Here is a 21,020-nt window from a genome sequence, read left to right as displayed (position 1 = left end):
CTGAAGGGCTGGCTGCAGGGACACTTGCTTTGTCTTTTCTGGAGACAGCCCAAGCCTGCCAGCTTCCACTTTCCCCCGCCCCGGAAGTCCCGAGTGCTGTAGAAGGGGATTTCCTGAGCTGCCTGTGGTCCTCGCTGGCCCTTGCCCAGGAGGGAAGCAGGCCAGTCCCCCCACCCCGAGTGTGGACAAAAGCTGGACCAGGAGCTCAGTCCTTTCCAGGCTCTGCCTCGACCTTGAAGTTTTCTCTCTGCCTCAGCTTCCCTGCTGTAAAACGGATCTGGGTGTCCCAACTTTCTCAGACATCCTGGGGGTGTTTGTGGGGGCAGTAGGGGAGGGGATGATAAAGGGAGATGCCTGAATGAAGCCCCATAGTGGGTGCCTCCCATGACAGAGGATTTCCTCTCACTTGTATCCCTTTAAAAGCATCTCCATGTTGGCATTGTTACAGTCCAAGCTCAAACTGCAGGCATCTCGAACTCCGGCCAAGCCTCTGAGCCTGTCCAGCTTGATGGCTGGGACCCTTGGGAGTCCTGACACCGTGGCCTGTCAGCCTGGCCTCTGCATTTCAAGGGTGAGGTTCAGTCTGGAGAAGTGATAATCTGAGGACTCTCTCTGGGCTGGGAACAGGCAGATCATGGGTCTGCTCTCTCACACCCCCAGGGGAACTGACACTTGTGGGAGGCAGGTCCTCATCTCTGTGGCTGGCGTCTCCTTCCTTATTGGTTTTGCATGCCTCCTGAGAACAGGACTTGTGTGTCCAGTGGCTTGGAAAAATGGGGCCCTTCAGCCTGGGTGTGAACTTCCAGTTAGAGATGGGCACACAGCACTGCAAATGATTACACTGTGCCCAGAGGCAAGGTCTACCTAGGGCCTGGGCAACTCTAGCTGGCCCACCGTGGCAGCTGGAGGCCATTTGCCCAGTCTGCCTGCAGCCAATGGGCCCAGAATATCTGAGCGAGAACTTTTCAGGATATGAGCCTGGGCTAAAGGGCCAGCTGGGCCATGCCAGGCTCCTCTGGAAAGGGCCTGTTGTCACTGCCCTGGGCATCGTAGCCAGACACATTGGCTCTGCCCAGCCATGTCAGGGCACGAGGTAAAAAGATCCACAGGCTCATGTCCCTGGTCTTGGTCTAGGCAAGAGTGGGAAGCCTTGCAGGAAAAAAGAATGGGCCAGGGACAACAGTGGGGGGCTAGCACTTTCTCAGTCGTCCTGACTTGCATGTGGGGCAGTGAGTGAGAGTCAGGGGACAAGTAGCTTAGGTGCCCACAGTTGGAAAAGTATTTGTGTTCAGCTTAGTGGATGGGGTCTGGGGCCACTGATGGGGTTATAAGGCTGGACTTTACTTCATCGCAGGGTGATGTGCTCAGGAGCTCTGATGTACATCAGAGAGAGGGACCGGAAGTCAGCTGGGCAGGAGCCCAGGGTGGACACACTGGCATGAACAGTGGCTCTGCCCAGGCAGGGCTCTGACTCACTTTGGGCGCAGTCTTGAATGAGCAACCTAAGAGGCAGGTACAAGCTGAGAACCAAAGTACAATGATCTGTTTACTCTGGCTCCCTGGAGCTTGTTGTCTGCTGGGGGACAAAGAAATAGGCATCTGGAATTCAGTGGGCTGAGCCCAGCCTTGGCGTTTAGGAGGTATTATGGGCTCAGAGTATAGCCCCTGGCTCCGACTTGGGATGAGGGAAGACTTCCCAGAGGAAGCAGTGTCTATCGGACCTGCAGGGTGAGCCACACTTGGTCAGATGAAAAGGGTGGAAAGGTGTACCGGGCAGGGGAACCGCCTGGTCAGAGACCTGGAACAAAGTGGGAACAGCGTTTTGGAGCAGGAGCCACTCTGAATGATGGTTCCAGCATGGAGTGTTGACACAAATGGCAGAAGCCCAAGTCTGCAGGGACTTGTGGGCCAGGTAGGGAATTGAGACTTTGTCCTAAGATAGCTAGATATGGAGCTGGCTGGCCTAGGGATCTGGGTCCTTATTGGGTGCCGTATTTAGGTTTGTTTGCCTCACGTTGGAGATGCATGAGCTCTGACTCCCCTCCTTCCTGGTGCTGAGTTTGTGGGGCCAGAGGTGGCAGAGGTAAGAGCAGGAACTTGGAGCATTAGCATCCTGGGGTGGAGGGATCCTTCCATCATCCCCAGGCCAGAGCTGAGGCCCCAAGGCCACCGGGACTGGGCTGGGCACCCCTTTCCTGGCCTCTGTAACCTTGACTCATAACAATCTCGGCTCTCTGAAGACTGCACCGAATGCCCCAAGCTTGAGGGTTGTCCCGTTAGTGGCCATGGCCTAGCCCCATGGCCATTGAGGGCTCACTGGTCTCTCCCAGTCAATGTCCACATGCAGCTGGGCTGCTGATGGCACGTGGGGAGCAGTGTGTGTTCGAGTTGCCGTCCTTGGAGAGCATGGTGTCACCACCAGTGCAAAACACCCAAGAGCCTTTTCGGCACCTTCCCTCATGTGTCCGCAGAACACGTGTAGGTTCAGCGCTGTTTTCTTTTCTTTGTGCACACTGCTTTCCTCTGTAGAGAGAAAGTGTTTCTCACCGTAGGTCCTCCTGAAAGCCCCAGAGGTCCCTGGCTGTTGAGATCAGATGCTGGCTGTGTCTTCTGCCCAGGGCTGTCTGTGGTGTGGTCAGGGACTGGTTGTAGCAGCGAGGCTCCCGGAGGAAGGCAAGAGTGCATACAGCCTTGACAGACAGTCAAACAGACTGATAGAGTGGGTGTGAGTGTCTGGGGCCCCATGATGTCTGTGGGTTTCCTTTTGCCGTGTTTCTGCATCCGTTTGTCAGAGGCCCTGCAGCTGGTCCCAAGGGTGAGCTGCCTGCAGGAGTTCCTCCTTATACCCTGTTCCCTGCAACCTCAGGGTTGCATCGGGTGGGAACCTTCAGAAAGGATGGCTTCCTACGTCTCCCTCACTGTGAGGAAGGCCAGGCTGACTTCCACCAGAGGGACAGAGGAGGAGGGCTGGGGCCCAAGAAATGGGAGGATGTGGCTTGGGTCTGGGCAGAGCTGCAGGCTGTGAGGTATGAGTGGGCTCAGAGCTGGAAGCCCCAGCAGTAGCCCCCAGAACTGAGGCAGGGGTGGGCTTGCAGGGGCTGGAGGGTCCAGCTCTGAGAGTGAGGTGGAAGTGACCAGCACAGTCTCAGGTCCTCCCTGTGGGTGGACCTCCCACGGCTGCTGGTGTCTCTGTGGTGTGGGCCCCTCCACCCCACCTTCCTTCTCTTCCTGCAGGTCTGAGGGCCTCAGCTGTACTAGGGCAAAATAGGAGAGGTTTACCCCGCCAGCTGTTCAGTTAAGGGGCTTCCCAGCACTAATGAGGAGGGAGATCCGTGCCCAGACAATTCTTGCTGTGCTCTGGGAGGGTGGTATGCAAAGAGGGCCCTGGTGTCTTAGCAGCATGCCTTGGTGGTGGTAGTCACTAAGTCATGTCCAACTCTTGTGATCCCATGGACTGTAGCCTGCCAGACTCCTCTCTGTCCATGGGATTCTCCAGGCAAGAATATTGGAGTGGGTTGCCACTTCCTTCTCCAGGGGATCTTCCCAACCCAGGAATTGAACCTGGGTCTCCTGCATTGCAGGCAGATGATTTACCAAGTGTTATGAGGGAAGCCCAGCGGCATGTCTTAGGAATGAGGAATGAGAGCTTGGTCTTGGAGTTCAAGCCCTGGCTCTGCAGGATCATTACCGTGTGACCTTTGACAAGCTATTTAGCCCTTCAGAGCCTAACTCACCTGTAAATTAGAGGTTTAAATAACAGGGCTTCATGCTTTGGCTTCATGCTGCTTTATAAAGCTGTTGTGGGAATTAAACATGTGCAGAGTACTTAGGATCTGCCTGGCACGGTGCACTCTCGTTCTTATTACTATAAATACTGACTACTGCCGCCACTACTACTTCTTGCCCTGCTGTCTTGGTGTGTCTTCCCCTCCTACCTCCAGGCTTCTCAGGTGTCTTCCACTCTTTTCTCCATCCCCCCGGACAATGATCTTTTTTTGAGGGTCACAGGCTTGGGTATCTGTGCTCTTAGCATTATTAGCAGCGTTCCAGTGCAGGGTGCAGAAGCTTCAGCCTCCCCAGAGTTGGCCCCTTTGATTTTTTTCTCAACCAGTCCCTAGCCCAGCAGCTCTGGAAACCTGCTGCGGTGTGAGGAGCCAAGGCCCTCCCTGATGGGCAGGGTAGGGGGTGGGTGGCAGACCAGGCCTGACCAAACATCTGTGGCTGAGCCAGCGTGGGACTGGAGCAGAAGCAGCCCTGCCTCGGATGCCCTTTCTCAGACTCCGCCCTGACCTCCCCAACCCCAACCCCAACCCCTCTGCACTGAGCGGCCGTGCCTGGGCACCTCCATCAGGCACACACTTGCACGTGCACCCGGGCCCATGGGCCACGTGGGCTTTCCCTTCCTCCAAGCCCCAAGCCTGTGCTGCGGCTCACCAGGCTGTAGGGCTGGGATGGGGTGGGGGGTGTTGTGTGTCGGGGAGGGGAGGGTCCCTGCTCCCTGGAGGCACGTGGACCTACCAGCTCCCCCTCGTACCCCCCCTTACACACACACTCACATGTACACGCACACACATGTGCACACACACACCCACACACAGCATGTCCTTCCTTCCTCTGTCTTGTAGTGCTTCATTCTGATTGGAGAGGCGGAGCCAACTCCTGTGGCCGGGACAGTCCCACCCTGCCGCTTCACCCTGGCGCCCAGGCTTGTTTTCGGTCTGGGGGCTGGCTTTTGGGTCTCTCTCTGCTCCGTGTGTTGGCTTGGCTGTCAGGGCGTGAGAGTTTAAAAGCAAGAGAAAGGAGTTTGTTTAGAAGGTGGTTTCTGTGGCCTCGGCGCTCTCGGCCTCCCAAATCCTCCCGGGGTGTGGCAGGGGGGTGGGTGAGGGGGCGCCTGGGTGACTCTCGCCCTCCCCCAGCTTCCACAGGCGAGACAAAGGGGATGCCGCTCGGAGAGCCGCTCTCACTCACAGCAGGGCCGGGAGCTGGGGAAGGAAATGGAGGAGGAAGTTCCTCCCCTTCTGGGTGCTGGGTGAAAGTGAAAGGCAGCAGGGGGGCTGGAGTGAGTCACAGCCGCTCTGGGAGGGGAAGGGAGCTGCGGAAGCCTGCAGAGGAGCGATAGCGCTGCCGCCTCTCCGCGGCCCGGGCCATCGCTGGGTGTAGCCAGGGCTTCACGCGGGAGCCTGCCCCTAGCCCAGCCAGCCCGCCTCTGCGCCCCTCGGCTGGTTTCCTGAGAACTCCCCAGGCTGCTCACGGTGACCTGGGGCGTCTAGGTTCTGATGCCGAGGTCAGCCAGGACCTGCAGATGTATTCATGGCGGGGGCGGGGCGGGGCGGGGGAGGGGGTGCTTCCCGAGCTCCTTCCCCTCCCCTCCCCTTCCTTCTAGACTTGAGTGACTCTGGATCTGAATCTTAGCGTGGGCAAGAGGTGGGCCATGCAGCTCTCACCCTCACCAACTGCCCAGAGAGGCAAACAAAACAACAAAAAAAATGAAACCAACCCTCTCCGAAGAAAGAAAAAGCCTTCAAAAATATACGCACAGTCTAGGTGTAAGTTATAACTTGCATGCAAGTAATAAAAACATACCTAAATTATAAAATACTGGTCTGGATGCCTTCTCTTCAGTAGCAGGATAAAAAGAATGGCCTGTGTTGTTGTTGCTTTTATTTTTTTTACTTTATAGTATTGTATTGGTTTTGCTATACATCAACATGAGTCTGCCACAGGTGTACATGTGTTCCCCATCCTGAACCCCCCCTCTCACCTCCCTCCCCATACCATCCCTCTAGGTCATCCCAGTGCACCAGCCCCAAGCATCCTGTATCATGCATTGATCCTGGGCTGGCAGTTTGTTTCATATAGGATATTATACATGTTTCAATGCTGTTGTTGCTTTTAAATCAAGCTACAAAGCAAACATAGGAACACTGGGAGCACGTTGGTCATGCCTTGTCAGGGAGAAGCCTTCAGGACTTGTGTTCTAGAAATCCACCTCCCCTCAGTATCACAGCTATGCTGTTCTTTGCTCAAGATGCCAGGAGCTGTTTGGCGGTGGAAGAGGGTGGGCGGGGACTGACCAGCTACTGGGCTGCATCCTGTCTCCTGCCAGCCCAGGTTGCCAAACAGGTTCCGTACTCATTTGGGGAAGACTGTGGCTGCCACAGTCCCAACCCAGCAGCTCCTCCCAGGGGTGGGGTTAGGACTGCACACACACCCTTCTGGGGCCTCACCTATATGCATGCAGGGGACGGCAGCGTAGCCTTGGGCCTCGACTCTGCAAGGGCCTGGTAGGGCTCCCGACCCTGTAGCTGCACAGTTGGAAGCGACTCCTGTTTTCTCCATTTCCTGTCTGAGATGTGCATGGAGTGTCGGAGGAGGCACTGGCTGAAAAAAACTCCCGCTGGCCCTGTTGGGGAGGCCATTGTCTGGACCGAGATGTGAGAGGAACTGCTTGGCTGCCCAGTGGGCTGAGGCCTGGCTTCAGAGGAGACGGGAACCCCATATGGCCTTTGTCACCCCTGATCCCAGCTTGACTGCAGGGGCTCGGGCTGGATCTCAGCCCCAGCTTGCCCCTTTGGCAGGTGCCTTTGTGCCAAGTTTGGAAGTTACACAACCAAATGAGCCGTCTTGAACACTAACCAGTAGGGCGAGGTGGTGGGACTAGGGGAGAGTCCCAGAGCACCCTGGGAGATGTTGCTGCCTCCTGGTAGCTCTCCCAAGGCCCTGGCTGCTGCCTTGCCATGGTCAGTCTGTGGCCTTGAGCTTGTCCCCAGGAGGCAGTGGAGCTGCAGGACCCTCAAGGCCCTCCCCTCACACGCATACTGACCTCCGGGGGCATCCTTGGGAGGCTGCGGCTGACACTGTTGCTGTTCTTCTGTCTGCAGGCTCCAGGGCCCTGCGGAGCATCATGACCCGGGGCGAGTAGAGGAGCCCGAGAGCCTCTCCGCAGAAAGGAAGGAGGAGCCCGCCGTTCTTTCTCCTTGTGCCTGACCACATCATCCAGCATTTCCGCTGGTCCTCCCTCTGGCTGCTGGATTAGGGCCGGGCTTCCAGCAGGACCATCCCCCAGGGGATGGGCGACTGGTGAAGTAGGTCTCACTGCCGGGGCCCCCGTTGGCCACACCATGAACCTCCAGGCCCAGCCCAAGGCTCAGAACAAGCGGAAGCGTTGCCTCTTTGGGGACCAAGAACCAGCTCCCAAGGAGCAGCCTCAGCCCCTGCAAGCCCCCCAGCAGCCCCCGGCCCCTCCGCAGTCCAGAGTGAAGGAGGAGCCTTACTTTGCTCACGAGGGGCCAGCAGGGGCTGTTCCCCACTCCCAGCCGGTGGAACTGCCCCCTTCCAACAGCCTGGCCCTACTCAACTCAGTGGTGTACGGGTCTGAGCGGACCATGCTGTCCCAGCAGGTGGGCTCGGTCAAGTGGCCCAACTCCGTGATGGCTCCAGGGCGGGGCCCGGAGCGGGGACGGGGCGGGGGTGTCAGCGACAGTGGCTGGCAGCAACAGCCGGGCCAGCCTCCACCCCACTCGACGTGGAACCGCCACAGCCTGCCCCTCTACAGCGGACCCAAGGGGAGCTCTCATCCTGGCATGGGGGTCTCTACCTACTACAACCACCCAGAGCCTCTGAAGCGAGAGAAGGGAGGGGGGCCGCAACTGGACCACTACGGAAATGCTGTGCGGCCCATGGTGCCGCCCAAGGTGCAGCTGGAGGTGGGGCGGCCCCAGGCGCCCCTTAACTCTTTCCACGTGGCCAAGAAGCCCCCAAACCAGACGCTGCCCCTGGAGTCCTTCCATTTGGCGTTCGGCCACCAGGTGAACCGGCAGGTCTTCCAGCAGGGCCCACCGCCCCCCAACCCCGTCGCGGCCTTCCCGCCCCAGAAGCAGCAGCCACCGCAGCAGCAGCAGCAGCAGCAGCAGGCGGCCCTGCCCCAGATGCAGCTCTTCGAGAACTTCTACTCCATGCAGCAGCCACCACCCTCTCAGCAGCCCCAGGACTTTGGCCTGCAGCCGGCCGGGCCACTGGGGCAGTCCCACCTGGCTCACCACAGCATGGCACCCTACTCCTTCCCCCCCAACCCTGACATGAACCCAGAACTGCGCAAGGCCCTCCTGCAGGAGTCGGCCCCGCAGCCTGTGCTACCTCAGGCCCAGATCGCCTTCCCCCGCCGTTCCCGCCGCCTCTCTAAGGAGGGCGTCTTGCCTTCCACCGCCCTGGATGGGGCCGGCACCCAGCCCGGGCAGGAGCCTGCCAGCAACCTGTTCCTACATCACTGGGCCCCGCAGCAGCCACCACCCGGCCCGCTGGGGCAGCCCCATCCCGAAGCTCTGGGGTTCCCACTGGAGCTGAGGGAGTCGCAGTTGCTGTCCGACGGGGAGAGACTGGCACCCAATGGTCGGGAGCGGGAGGCTCCCGCCATGGGTGGTGAGGAGGGCATGCGGGCGGTGGGCACAGGGGACTGTGGGCAGGTGCTACGGAGTGGGGTGATCCAGAGCACCCGACGGAGGCGCCGGGCATCCCAGGAGGCCAATTTGCTGACCCTGGCCCAGAAGGCAGTGGAGCTGGCCTCACTGCAGAACACAAAGGTGAGTGGCAGGGGCTGGGGGCAGACCCGGCAGAGGGCAAGGTGAGCCATGTCTAGAGCCAGGGAAGAGCAAGGGACTCCAGGTCCACAAGGGCAGTTTTCTCCCTTTATTGAAGGAAATGAAAGAACCCATCTATTTCAGAGAGTTTTGAACTTCCTGCAAAAGTTCACCTATGGATATGTAGGTGTATCCACACCTGATGGGTTTTATTCACATGCAGGCTTGCAGGCAGGGCAATGCAGTGCCCCTTGCGGTGGGTTGCCTTCTTCATTTGGGTCTTGCAGGGTTGGGAGTAGGGGGAGGTGAAACTATTTCCAGATCCAGTATGCTAAAAGACAAGAATGTGGTCATGGTTACACAGGGGGTTATACTTGTCAAACTGCATCAAACTATAATTAAAAATAGGTGCAATTTGTTGCATGTTAATTATCTTGCAAGAAAGTTGATTTGAAAGAAAGACAGTCTAAACAGGGAAGAAGAATGAATAGAATTTGAGCACCTGTGTTGTACTTGGAGTTTCTTATCCCTGATCACCAGTAGTTTCTCATCAAACCTTATTGGAGGAATCCTGGGATGCTGGCATTTACCCCATTTTATTGCTAAAGAAACTAAAGCCCAGCTGGGATTTCCCAGGGTCATAAAGGTACGATAGAAGCTAGAATCTGACTCCAAAGCCAGTGTTTGCCCCTTCTTTCACAAGAGATCTCAATCCGCAAAATCTGTATAGCCAGACCTTTGTATAGGAGGCTGTAGAATTGACTTCAGCCAGCTGTCAGTGGGGAGATAGAGAACGAAGACCACCCTTACTTTGCCACAGGTTCCTTGCTTACTTTATTTTGCAGAGATATGTTTTGAGTATGTAGATGCTATTTCACATGCCACTCACTGTCTAGGCCAAACAAAATATGTCTGTGAGCCATTTGTGGCCTGAGATGGCCATCTGGGGACTCATGCTTCAGGCCAAGATGGGAGAACCTGGCAAAAGGGAGGTTATGGAGAATATTTGGGAATATGTGGGGGAAAGGTCGTCAGGGAAGGGCCACGTTGCCATGGACCATTGGGAACCATCCTAGGTGTTTGAGCCTGAGTCCTCTGGGACTAGGGGTCCTGGACCAGCAGATCAGGACTTACCTGCTAACCATCTGCGTTTTCATTTCCTCTCGGTCCCCTTCTCCAGGATGCCAATGGCTCTGAGGAGAAGAGGAAAAGTGTGTTGGCTTCAACTACCAAGTGCGGGGTGGAGTTTTCTGAGCCTTCCTTAGCCAAGCGAGCACGAGAGGACAGCGGGATGGTGCCCCTCATCATCCCAGTGTCTGTGCCTGTGCGAGCAGTGGACCCAACCGAGGCAGCCCAAGCTGGAGGTGTTGATGAGGATGGAAAGGGTCCTGAGCAGAACCCCGCTGAGCACAAGCCGTCAGTCATTGTCACCCGCCGGCGGTCCACCCGTATCCCTGGGACTGATGCCCCGGCTCAGGTATGAGAGGCGCCCCGTGCAAACAGCGCCGTACCTGAGTGCTCCTGGTGCCTTAGTAGTGACATTATATGGGAAAAAGCAGACCGTGGCAGTATAGGAGGGATTCAAGCCCCCGTGGGGATATTATTTATATTTTGCGAACAGAACTTTTGGAAAAATGGCACTTACAGAGGACAAAGAAACAGTTTCATACTTGAAATGTGGACTGTTTAGGAAAATCCTTGGTGTGTGAGTCTCTTTTATTTCAGGTCAACAAATTTCGATTGGGCCTCTTATATGGGTCAGGCCCTGTGCTGAGCGCTGGGACCTAGAAATGTTTACTTGTTCTCTCAGTACAAACGTGTGTGTTGCAACCTCCCGCTAAGATGGAGGTTTTGTCTATTTCTTAGTTCTGTCAGTATTTGTTTTATGCATTTTGATGCAGTGTTTGTTGCATGCTTATTTAGAATTGGCATAGAAACTATCATGAAATGTTTTATCTTTAGTAGTTGTTTTGCCTTTTGAAGTTTGCTTTGTCAGGCACTTCACTTTCTTTTGGTTAGTGTGGGTGGGAGGATGGGATCTGTACTTTTTTCTAGCTTTTTACTGTCGGCCTTTCCATATCATTCTACTTAAGGTGTATCTTTCAGGTGGCATGTAATTAAGATTTGTTATTATCTCTTCTGACAATCGTTGCCTTTTTGTTAGAGCATTGATATGGTTTAATGTAATTACTGATAAACTTCAGTTTAAATCTGCCAGGTACCTTTTCTTTCGCCAGCATTCCCCCCTCCCCCCCACCCCCGCCTCTTTTTTGTTTTCCTTTGGATTGATTGAGTTTGTTATTCCATTTCCCCTCTTTATTAATTTATTAATTATATACTTGATGTATTACTCCTTTAGTGATTACCATTAGGAGCCTTTTTTTAACCTGGAGTTCTATGAGAGAACTAAGCCCTACAGAAAGGGATTTGAGTGACCATTTTCTCAATTATCTGGAGGATGTTACATCGCTAGTATTATTCTAGATGGATTGGAGAGAGGTTCACTTATTACACAGTGAATGCCTTATGACATTAGAGCTTAATTCTCTGTTTCCTAGAGAATGCATTCTTGGCTTATTGAAATCTAATGTAAGTTAGTGCTTTACCTCTTCCTGGAGAATGCAGAGTTCTTATAACCCTTTTAACTCCATTTTCCCCTAATCCCTAACTCATAGAATTATTGACATGAATTTTCATTCTCTATATATTTTAACATTATCAGGACATTATAACATTACTGTTTTGTTCAGTTGTTTATTTTAGATTTATTCATATATGTAGATTGTTTTGTTGTTTTTTTATTTCTTGTATCTCCAAGTTTCCATCTCAGATCATTTATATGCTATTTGAAGAACATCCCTTAGTATTTCCTTTAGTGTGAGTCTGTTAGTAATAAATCTTACTAGTCTTTGATTTTCTGAAAATGTTTTTATTTCATGTTCATTTTTTAAAAATAACTTTGCTGGGTAGAGAAGTCTGTGTTGGTAGGTTTTTGGTGTGGTTTTTTTTTTTTTTTGGCATTTTAGAGATGTCATTCCATTGTTTTCAGGCTTCTATTATAGTTACAGTATTGAGAAGTCATTATAACCCTTATTGTTGCTCCTTTGAATGTAAAGTATATTTTTATCCCTGTTGCTTTAAGATTTTTTTTTGGTCATTGGTTTTCAGCAGTTTTGCTGTAATAACTAAATATTATTCTCTTTGTATTTATCCTGTTTAGAGTGCTTCTTGAATATTTTTTCTGCTCCATTTTCTCTCTCCTCTCCTATGGGACTTCAGTTACATATTTTGTTAGAATTTTTCATTGTATCCCATATTTTGTCTGTCATTCAGTTTCCTGTTATTTTTTTTCCTTAGTCTGACCTATGTTTCAGTCCACCCGTTCTCTCTTTAGATCTGGATAATATGTTGTTAAGCCCATTCATTATACTCTTGTTTTCAGTTATTTTTCAGTTATTGAATTTTCATTTGGTTCATTTTTAGAGCTTCTAGTTCTTTGATAAGACTCTCAACCATGCCTTTTAGTCTTTTGCATAACTTAAGCATGTATTTCTTTTCTCCTCTTTTTTTTGGGGGGTGGGGGTACACTTCGTGGCTTATGGGATCTTAGTTCCTTGACCAGAGATTGACCTGGGCCCCAGCAGTGAAAGTGCTGAGTCCTAGCCACTGAACCACCAGGGAATTCCCAAGCATAGTTTTTGTAAAGTTTATATCTGATAGCTCCATTAATGAGATCCCTGTGGATCTGTGTCTATTATCTGCTATTTCTTGTTTTTAAATCCCGTCTTGCTCTCTTGTATATCTGGTTATTTTTAATTGAATGTCAGACATTATATATGAAAAGTTGTTGAGATAATTAAAGACTCTGGATGATGTTCTCCTCTCCTGGAGAGGATCTGTCTTTGCATCTGACAGGTAGCGAAGAGCACAAGCAATCTTGGATTACTTTAACATAATCAGATAATTTGAAGCTAGGCATTATTCCATTTGAGAACTGGTCTATTTCTGATTCACTTTTATTCCAAGGATATTGCCCTTTGGAGTCCCAAGTTGAAAGCCTACAGGTTTACCAAGTTCTCCTTCTTTGGCAAGCTCTAAACTCCAGTTTTTATTCTGATGGATCCTTGAATTTATTAAAAGCTCTGCTCAGTTTTTCAGCCTCTAAGTTGTCTCTTCCATAACAGCATCTATCTCTCGGGAAAACACAATTCCAAATGCTGGACTCACCATTTTCGCTTTCCTCTTTTCCCTGGACCTTGACACTTTAATTCTTTGCCAACTCCTTCGCTCTCTTGATACCCACAGAAATGTGGCTTTGTACTGAATCTGGATTTTTTAGTCATTCTCAGCTGGAGAGCTGGCCTGCATGCCTAGTGTCTGTAACACAAAAGAGAGCTCCAAGATTTTCATGAGCAGCATAGTCTCTGCTCTCTGGAATCTTGTTCTCTGGTTAGGGGAAAGCTTGTGGTGGAGGCTGGAGGCCTGCGCAGCTTGTCCTGAGGATGGTAGGACAGAGCTTAAGCAACTACACTGTTCAACATGCCCATTTTGTAGAAAAGGAAATAGGTCCCAAAAAGGCCAGGGGCTTACCTAAGATCGTACAGCCAAGTAGTGGCAGAGTTAGCCCTGGAATTTGGATCTCTTATATCCTGCCTGAGGACTCTCTCTACACCAGGCTTTTGGGGAGGTCTGTCTGTCTGTCTCTCTTTATCTTTGTGTTATGGACATTTTGGATCATGTGCAAAAATTAGAGTGGTATAATGAATCCTAATATCTACCCATCACCCTCTTTTACATTTTTCAAAATGCAACCAGTCTTCTTTCATTTGTACTTCCACTTCTTCCTGCCACTGGATTTTTTTTTTTTTAAGCAAATCCCAAACATCACATTATTCTAACCATAAATACTTTGTTTTTGTATCTGAAGTACATCATATTATACATAAGAATTCTTTCATTTTGTTTCTTTCTTCCCTTCTTTCCACAATATCATTATCACACTGAAAAAATCAATATGAAAAATGCAGTCAGATAATTAATAGAATAGTTTAAATCCATTTTCCTTATAAAATCACAAAACATTACTGCTAACTGAGTTTATGTTGGATTCCTTGTCTAGCACGTTTGGGGGCTTTGGGCTCTACTGCATTTTTTTTTTTCTTTCTGTGCAATCATATTGTGCCCCTAAGTAGGGGGGAAAGGAACAGTGTCATTTCTTCCTAGTCTGTGGAACAGCAGAGAGGGTGCAAATGGCTAAAAAACAAGGCCAAGACTTCATGGGGAGTCAGGGCCCTGCGCTGGAAGGGGCAGAAAGCCTGTGGTTCCTGGGCCCACTTAGTCAGTGTGGCCAGTCTCACCTGTGCACCCAGGGAGGTGATTGAGGTCGCTTGCTCACTCCTGTCGGACTTCATTCTCTCTTGAGAGGGTAGGGATGCAGGGAAGAGAGGCCTGTATTCTTGTACATCCCTGCCCTCTATTCTGTGTGGAGGCCCACGAGGGATACCAAACAGGCAGAAGTGTAAGCCAGGAGGGCTAACTTTTGACAGCACAAGTAGGCTAGCCTGTGATCGTAGGACTAAGACTATGAGAATCAAAGTTCTTCAAGGACAGGGCTCTCCTGTTCACTATGTGGGCACATGCCCAGCTTGGGTCTTGGCACACGATACAGGCCTCCATCTAATGTAGAGCTTGGGGTTTAAGTAGTGATAGCAGCCAGTACTGACTAGCTACTATGTACCAGGTGCTGTTCTCAGTGATCCCGGTGTATTGGTTCATTTAGTCCTCTTAGCGGTAGGTATTTGTTATCCCCATGTTAAAAACAAGAATGCACAGAGTTAAGTAACTTTAAGCGGTAAGGAAAGGAAGTAGCTCCCAGTTCAAGTGATCCAGTCTCAGTGCCTGGGCCCTTAACCACAGTAGTTCCCTGCCCTGTAGCATACTTCACGACAGGTGTTGGCAACTGTGGCCTGTGTGCTAAATCCAGCCCTAAGACTGGTTTTTACGCTTTTCAAAGGATTATTTAAAAAGAGCAAGGGTAGGGGTGGGGTCAGGAGAAGACTGAAGACTGTGCATCGACGAATGTGTGTATGTGGCCCACAAAGCCTAAAGTATTTACTATTTAGCCCTTGACAGACAGTGTGCTGACCCCTGCTCCCTGTCTCGGGCTTGCCTTGCCCACGAAGGTGTGGTAGGCAGACTGAGTTCCGGAGGTGAGACTGGCAAGCAGTGGTCAAGACGTCAGTGTTCCCAGGATGCGGGACGCTGAGCCATCTTGGTTCTGTTTCCTTCTCCAGCCTGAGGACATGAACGTTAAGTTGGAGGGGGAGCCTTCAGTGAGGAAACCAAAGCAGCGGCCGAGACCTGAGCCTCTGATCATCCCCACCAAGGCGGGCACTTTCATCGCCCCTCCCGTCTACTCCAACATCACCCCCTACCAGAGCCACCTGCGCTCTCCTGTCCGCCTCGCCGACCACCCGTCCGAGCGGAGCTTTGAGCTGCCCCCCTACACACCACCCCCCATCCTCAGCCCCGTGCGGGAAGGCTCTGGACTCTATTTCAATGCCATCATGTCGACCAGCAGCATCCCAGCCCCTCCTCCCATCACGCCAAAGAGTGCCCATCGCACCCTGCTCCGGTCTAGTGAGTGACACCCTGCCAACCCCACCCCTGGGAGCTGTCTGGGGAAGGCAGTGTGGAGGGGAGGAGGGTAGTGGACAGGGAAGACTCAGGCTTAGGGCTGCTGGGGACTGAGCCGGCATGCTGTGGGGAAAGGGGCTCTGCTCTCTGTCTCCTGAGAGAAGGAGGTTGCGGGTGCAAGTACACGTAGGGGTGGGCTTAAACCCCAGTTCCACCATTTACTGTTACATCCCCTGTGGAAGGCATTTAAACTCCCTGGGTCTCAATTTCTTCTGCATTTAAGTGAGGATGTTTGTAGTATTTCGTTAATGACGAAATGCCAATATGTATTCAGCTATTTTTAGAATCACAAACAGCAGTTTCCTATGGTTCAGCCTAATAGCTTGCCTCAGAGGGTTGTGGTGAGGTTCAGATGCATTAAGACACGTAAAGCACTTCACATCGTCTCTGATGTGTCACATTCGTTCTTAATATTATGTGGCAGATTCTGTCTCCTGGGTCTCTTCAACAGTCATTTTGGCCCAGAGCAGACATTTTGGCTGGCCTGGGTGGTGAACTGCTAAAAAAAAATGTTGTCCACTCCACAACATTTCCCCTGGAAAAAGGGGATAATCCTATCAGGGTGATAGAGAGGATTAAGAAAAAGTAAACCTATCCAGAGATAGGACAGGGGTGAGTCACTGCATTAACCTCTGACCCTGACCTCATCATGACATGGCTCTCTGGTGCCCCCTGGTGTCTGGGTGAGAAATGACTCGCCCCTGAGCTGATGCGCCTTTGGCTCTTCCACTTTTAACTGGAAGCTTGGAAGCTTCTCTCCCTGCCTGGGTGGTGCAAGAAGAAAGTCACTGTAGAGACCAGCTTGGCGACAGAGAAGAGGTCCTGTCCGTCCATGAGTATTTTTCTTGCACTTATATGTAAAGCCTGAAGCGGATCCTGTGAGGGCACCAAGTAACATGGGGGACGCTGTGGTGTGTTCCAGAGAGAGTGCTGGGTCACTGGGGAGTTGACGTGGAGGCCTGGGAGACAGGGAAGCAAGCGTCCAGGCAGGGTGGGAGTCAGCGGTCAGTGAGTGAAGCGGACCTTAAGCTTGGGAGCCTGCAGAGGCTGCTAGCCCTGGTGGTGAGGAAAGCATTTACTGAAGAGAGGGTGGGGCTAGAGCTGAACTTGAACTAGGAAGCGGGTGGGGAGGGCGCACTGGGCTGATGAAAGGAGAGGTGCAAAGGCCTGGAGGTGGAACGTGCAGGGAGTGCGAGGGGCCACGAGGGATGGACGGTCCAGGCAAGGCTGTGGCTGGAGGCAGTGTTGGCAGGGGAACAGCCTTGGACGCTTGAGCTGAGGAGTTGAGATTTCCTCTCAGGTTGCAGAGAGGAGTCAGCAGATTTTGTTTGTGGAGCCAAGGGGGAGTGTCTTGATCGCATAGGGCATTAAGATTAGCTCGGAGAAACTGAGGCAGAGAACCTGGCCAGGAAGTGAAGAGATAATTACGAAACAGCCGGCTCCTTCACTGCCTCGATCCTGTAGCGGAAGTGTCTGCCTCTTGTACTAGAGCAACCGTAGTTGAACGTTGGACTTGATGCTGTCGTGTGGGAGCTCCCGGGGCAGCTCTAGTAATGTGACTGGTAGTAGTAGTAATAACAGTAGTTAGTATTGATTGAGGGCTGGGCTTTGTGCATGATTTCATTGAACCCTGACATCATCTTAGGGAGATAGGTAGGAATAGCCCCTTGTAGCAGGTGTGAACAGGGAGGGACCCACGTCTTTGGTAAAAGTCACAGCTAGTTGTCACAGCTGCAGGCTGCAGAGCCAGGACTCAGGGTGCCTGACTGCCCAGCGTGAACCTCTGAGTCACCGCTGTGGCTCCTGTGCATACAGAGCAGCCACCCCCCGGTTGGGGAGGGTGGCCGTGTTCAAGGGAGGAGGGTGCTGTCTCCTAACCTACCTTTTGTCCCATAGATAGCGCCGAAGTCACCCCGCCTGTCCTCTCTGTGATGGGAGAGGCCACCCCAGTGAGCATCGAGCCGTAAGTGCAGCCCAGCCTCTGGCCCAGGGGGTGAGGGTGGCCAGCTGGGGCCTAGTGCATGCAGGCAGGCCCTCAAGGAAGAGGAGGGTTCTGTGTGCTGAGGGTCTTCACTGAACCCCCAGCCAACCCCAGCTTCTGTGTGGAAGTCACAGGGAAGGCAAAGGGACCAGCCCAGTTTGAATTTGCCTCCAAAGAAAATCAGAAGGGCCGTCCAAGCAGCTCTTTCCTTGGCTGTAAACCTGGAGCTTCTCCTCTTGGCAACTTCTGGGCCTTGCCTTTCCGGCAGCACCAGGTGCTGCTTGCTAGGCTGTCCTCACAGAAGCTGGATTTCCTCACACCCAGCTGAAGCCTTGCCGTGCTCAGCCACTCCCCACCCCCAACCCCCTGCCATTCCCCAGGGAGAAAGTCGGGTTCTCCCTCCCCACACAGGGAGACCTCACTCCCTGTCCTTTCCACTCCTGCAGACGGATCAATGTGGGCTCCCGGTTCCAAGCGGAAATCCCCTCAATGAGGGACCGTGCCCTGGCCGCTGCAGACCCCCACAAGGCTGACTTGGTGTGGCAGCCATGGGAGGTCCTGGAGAGCAGCCGGGAGAAGCAGAGGCAAGGTGAGCAGGCACGAGCCAGCACGCAAGGGCCTGCTGTTGGGCCATGGGTGGGGTAGGCCCCAACCCGACCCGGCCCTGCTCAGCCCTACAAGTGCTTTTCTCTCCTCCCTCCCCCAGTGGAAGACCTGCTGACAGCTGCCTGCTCCAGCATTTTCCCTGGAGCCGGCACCAACCAGGAGCTGGCCCTGCACTGTCTGCACGAGTCCAGGGGAGACATCCTGGTGAGACCCTGCCCTCCAGTGGAGGAGGGCCCTTTGGGGAGGCTGGCAGGGAGCCGTGTCTCTGGTCCAGGAGCCAGGCCTGTCAGCGAGCTGATCAGAAGCAGGCGGGAGGGTCTGACCAAGGTGGGAGTGGTAGGGGGTCGGCCTGAGGGATCCCTGGTTCTGGACTCAAAACTTCACTGTGCAGGGTCCACTCCAGTCTCTAGGTAGTGGGTCCCCCACCCCTCAGACAGGGCTGTCCACTGAGGACCTTCTCTATCTGTGACTGCCTCCCCTGGGGACCAGGTATTCTCTTTTGAGACACCCCAAGTAGCCCAACCCCAGTGACCTTGCCCTCTTGCCAGACCTCCGCAGTTAAGAGTTAAGTAATCACCCTACTCAGAGTCGTGGATTTTGGCCACTGAGAACCTGTCAGGGCCCTGACCTTTTCCTCACTTCCCTTTCAGGAAACGCTGAATAAGCTGCTACTGAAGAAGCCTCTGCGGCCCCATAATCACCCGCTGGCAACTTATCACTACACAGGTGGGCTGGTGGGGTGGGCTGGGGGCCTCCAGCATCAGTGGGGCTCAGTGTGGAGTCACAACCCGGGGTGGGGCGGGGGTGGAGAGGTGGCGGGGGGGCAGATAAGCCAAGATCCAGCATGAGGGAACCCCAGAGCTGGAGTGGCTCTCTTTCTGCCCTACAGGGGGAGGGAGAAGGGCTCGAGCATGTGGGAGCCCATTCGGGCAAAAGAGCCCAGGAGGTGTGGGTATCAGGAGCAGGAGCCTGGGGACTGCCTTGTCTTATACTGGGCACTGTGCTTTCAGAAGGACATTAACCAAGTGGCAAAACCAGTAGTAGCCGCTGGTATCGAGCCAGTCTGGTGGTGCCTCCCGTCTGTGCCAGGCAGAGCACCTAGAAGCTTCTGCATGCATGGTTTTACTCAGTCTGCACCACAGACTGGCTGTGAGGTGGCTTCTATTATTAGATCCCATTTCACACTTTCACAAGTGGGGAAAGTGAGGCTCAGAGGCTAAGCAGCATGGCTAGTAAGTGCAGCCAGCTCTGAGTGCCTGTAGAGATGGTGGGTGGACGACCTCACGCTTTCCCGCTGCTCAGAACAGCCCCCCGCAGTGCTCCCAGGCCCACCCCGCCCTCCTAACTCGGCTCCCTCCTTGCCCTGCAGGCTCCGACCAGTGGAAGATGGCTGAGAGGAAGCTGTTCAACAAGGGCATTGCCATCTACAAGAAGGACTTCTTTCTGGTGCAGAAACTGGTGAGCTGGGGCTCTTGTTTCAGGGGCAAGAGAAGGGCAGGAGCCCCCTGCAGGATTTGGGGTTTCCCTCTGCTAAAGAATCTGCCTGCAATGCAGGAGGCCAGAATCCCCATGGACAGAGGAGCTTGGCAGGCTACAGTCCATGGGGTCACAGAGTCGGACACGACTTAGTGACTACACCACCACCACCATCTGTTGGGGGAGGAGCAGCATGCAATTACTTCCCAAGCCTTCTTAAAAAACAGTTAGGTCAGTGCCACTTAGTAGCTTCAGAGACATTTTTCTAAACAAAACAAGAAGGGATATGATCAGGCATTTTTCCCACCTTGGTTCTAAGCCCCTTCCCTCATCTTAGGGTAGTGTAGCCACACCCTGAAGTCTCACTCCAGAGTGGCCTGAGTGGGTACCAGACCTTGTAGCACCAAACTTAAAATAGTGACTTGCCGAAGGGGAAGGAGGAAGAGGAGGAGGGTCGCAGGCAGAGGAGAGCCGTCCCGAGGCGCTGGAGCACTTCAAAGGCCACAGTTAGTATGTGGGAGAAGAGGTCACCCTGAGAGCGGGGGCACCAAGAGCTACAAGTGACTGGGGGGGCCTCTGCCCACTTCCTGTCAGGCTGGGGCGGCCCAGGGCTTCCTTCCAGGAACTCAGCTGATGGAGTCGAGGAGACCCGGGCCTAATTCTCCTAGATTTCTCTTGTCCTCCCTGCCCCGCGTTCTCTGGAGAGAGTGTTCTGCCAATCTGAGGACTTGCGCCTTCCCACCAGCTCTGTGTCACAAAGCCTGAGACAGCTGAGGGAAGACGGCTTCCCAGAGTGTGCTCTTTTCTCCTGGGATTGTAGGTTGTGCCAGGGACGCCCTGGGGCCTGGACCACGTGCTGACGAGTTCTCCTCCAAGGGCCCTGTCGTGAGGACAGTTTTTTGCTGGGCTCCCTGACTGGGCAGTATTGCTGGGAAGTGCATGCCTGGGAAGCTGGCTGAGGCACCCCTAATGCTTTAATGAAAAGAACAGACCATTAGGCAGGCAAACAGATGATCAGAGGGAATTGGTAGTAAAAGTACAAACAGGATCTAATTAATGAATCTGTGACTTGCCTATTCCTGGGAGATGAGTCACGTCTTTTCCCTGCTTATGCACAGAGGGCCCTCACTGACCCCTTGGGCTCTGTGGGCAGAACCCCCCAGTTCCCAGTGCAGCCCAGCAACTGGTTGAGCTGTCTGAAAGCCTGGGGAGAAAGGGGAGACTCAGAGAAAACACTCTGCTCTGGGCAGCGGGGGTGGGGGAAGTAGTCCAGAAACCAAACCCAGTGGCCGAAGGGATTTGTGAAACAGGAGGGCAAGGGTTTCAGAGCTTGGGAGGATCATTTGGTCTCCCCCTACTCACTACCTGCCAAGAGACTTGCCTCAGGCCACACAGCCGTTCAGTGGCAGAGTTAGAACAAGACTTAACCTCCTGCTTCCCCTGCAGGTTTTCCAGGGCTTTCGTATCAGTCTCCCCCGAGTTCCTCCCCGACATCAGGGAGTTTGACAGTTCTGTTCTCACTGCTCCCTGAAGAATAATGAAACCGTATGCCTGAATTAATGTAGAGAGGCCGTGTTACTGGGCCTAGCCTGGCTTTGAATGTGAATGGTGCCCAGACTTTTTCCTCTTTAACTTTACATTTGGAAAAATCTCAAGCTTACAGAAAAGTGGAAAGAACAGTATGA

General features: G+C 53.0%; 1 protein-coding gene across 4 annotated transcripts in view; it reads left to right on the top strand.

Annotated features, from left to right (window-relative positions):
• Nucleotides 1-21,020, top strand: part of MIDEAS (mitotic deacetylase associated SANT domain protein) — a 68,109-nt gene that overhangs the window by 39,617 nt on the left and 7,472 nt on the right. For 3 of the 4 annotated variants that reach the window (XM_052646385.1, XM_052646381.1, XM_052646382.1), the window contains exons 2-9: nucleotides 6,882-8,579; nucleotides 9,757-10,053; nucleotides 14,870-15,215; nucleotides 17,169-17,235; nucleotides 17,700-17,842; nucleotides 17,960-18,063; nucleotides 18,510-18,585; nucleotides 19,229-19,317. In XM_052646385.1, the coding sequence (XP_052502345.1) occupies nucleotides 7,122-8,579; nucleotides 9,757-10,053; nucleotides 14,870-15,215; nucleotides 17,169-17,235; nucleotides 17,700-17,842; nucleotides 17,960-18,063; nucleotides 18,510-18,585; nucleotides 19,229-19,317 (2,580 nt within the window). In that variant the 5' untranslated portion in view covers nucleotides 6,882-7,121. The remainder of the gene's footprint in view (nucleotides 1-6,881; nucleotides 8,580-9,756; nucleotides 10,054-14,869; nucleotides 15,216-17,168; nucleotides 17,236-17,699; nucleotides 17,843-17,959; nucleotides 18,064-18,509; nucleotides 18,586-19,228; nucleotides 19,318-21,020) is intronic. The other variant, XM_052646383.1, reaches the window with a different exon arrangement.

The sequence above is a fragment of the Budorcas taxicolor genome, chromosome 10, assembly GCF_023091745.1.
Source record: "Budorcas taxicolor isolate Tak-1 chromosome 10, Takin1.1, whole genome shotgun sequence".
Taxonomy (NCBI): domain Eukaryota; kingdom Metazoa; phylum Chordata; class Mammalia; order Artiodactyla; family Bovidae; genus Budorcas; species Budorcas taxicolor.
Note: the sequence above shows the minus strand (reverse complement) of the source record. Positions and strands in the feature narration are given on the sequence as shown.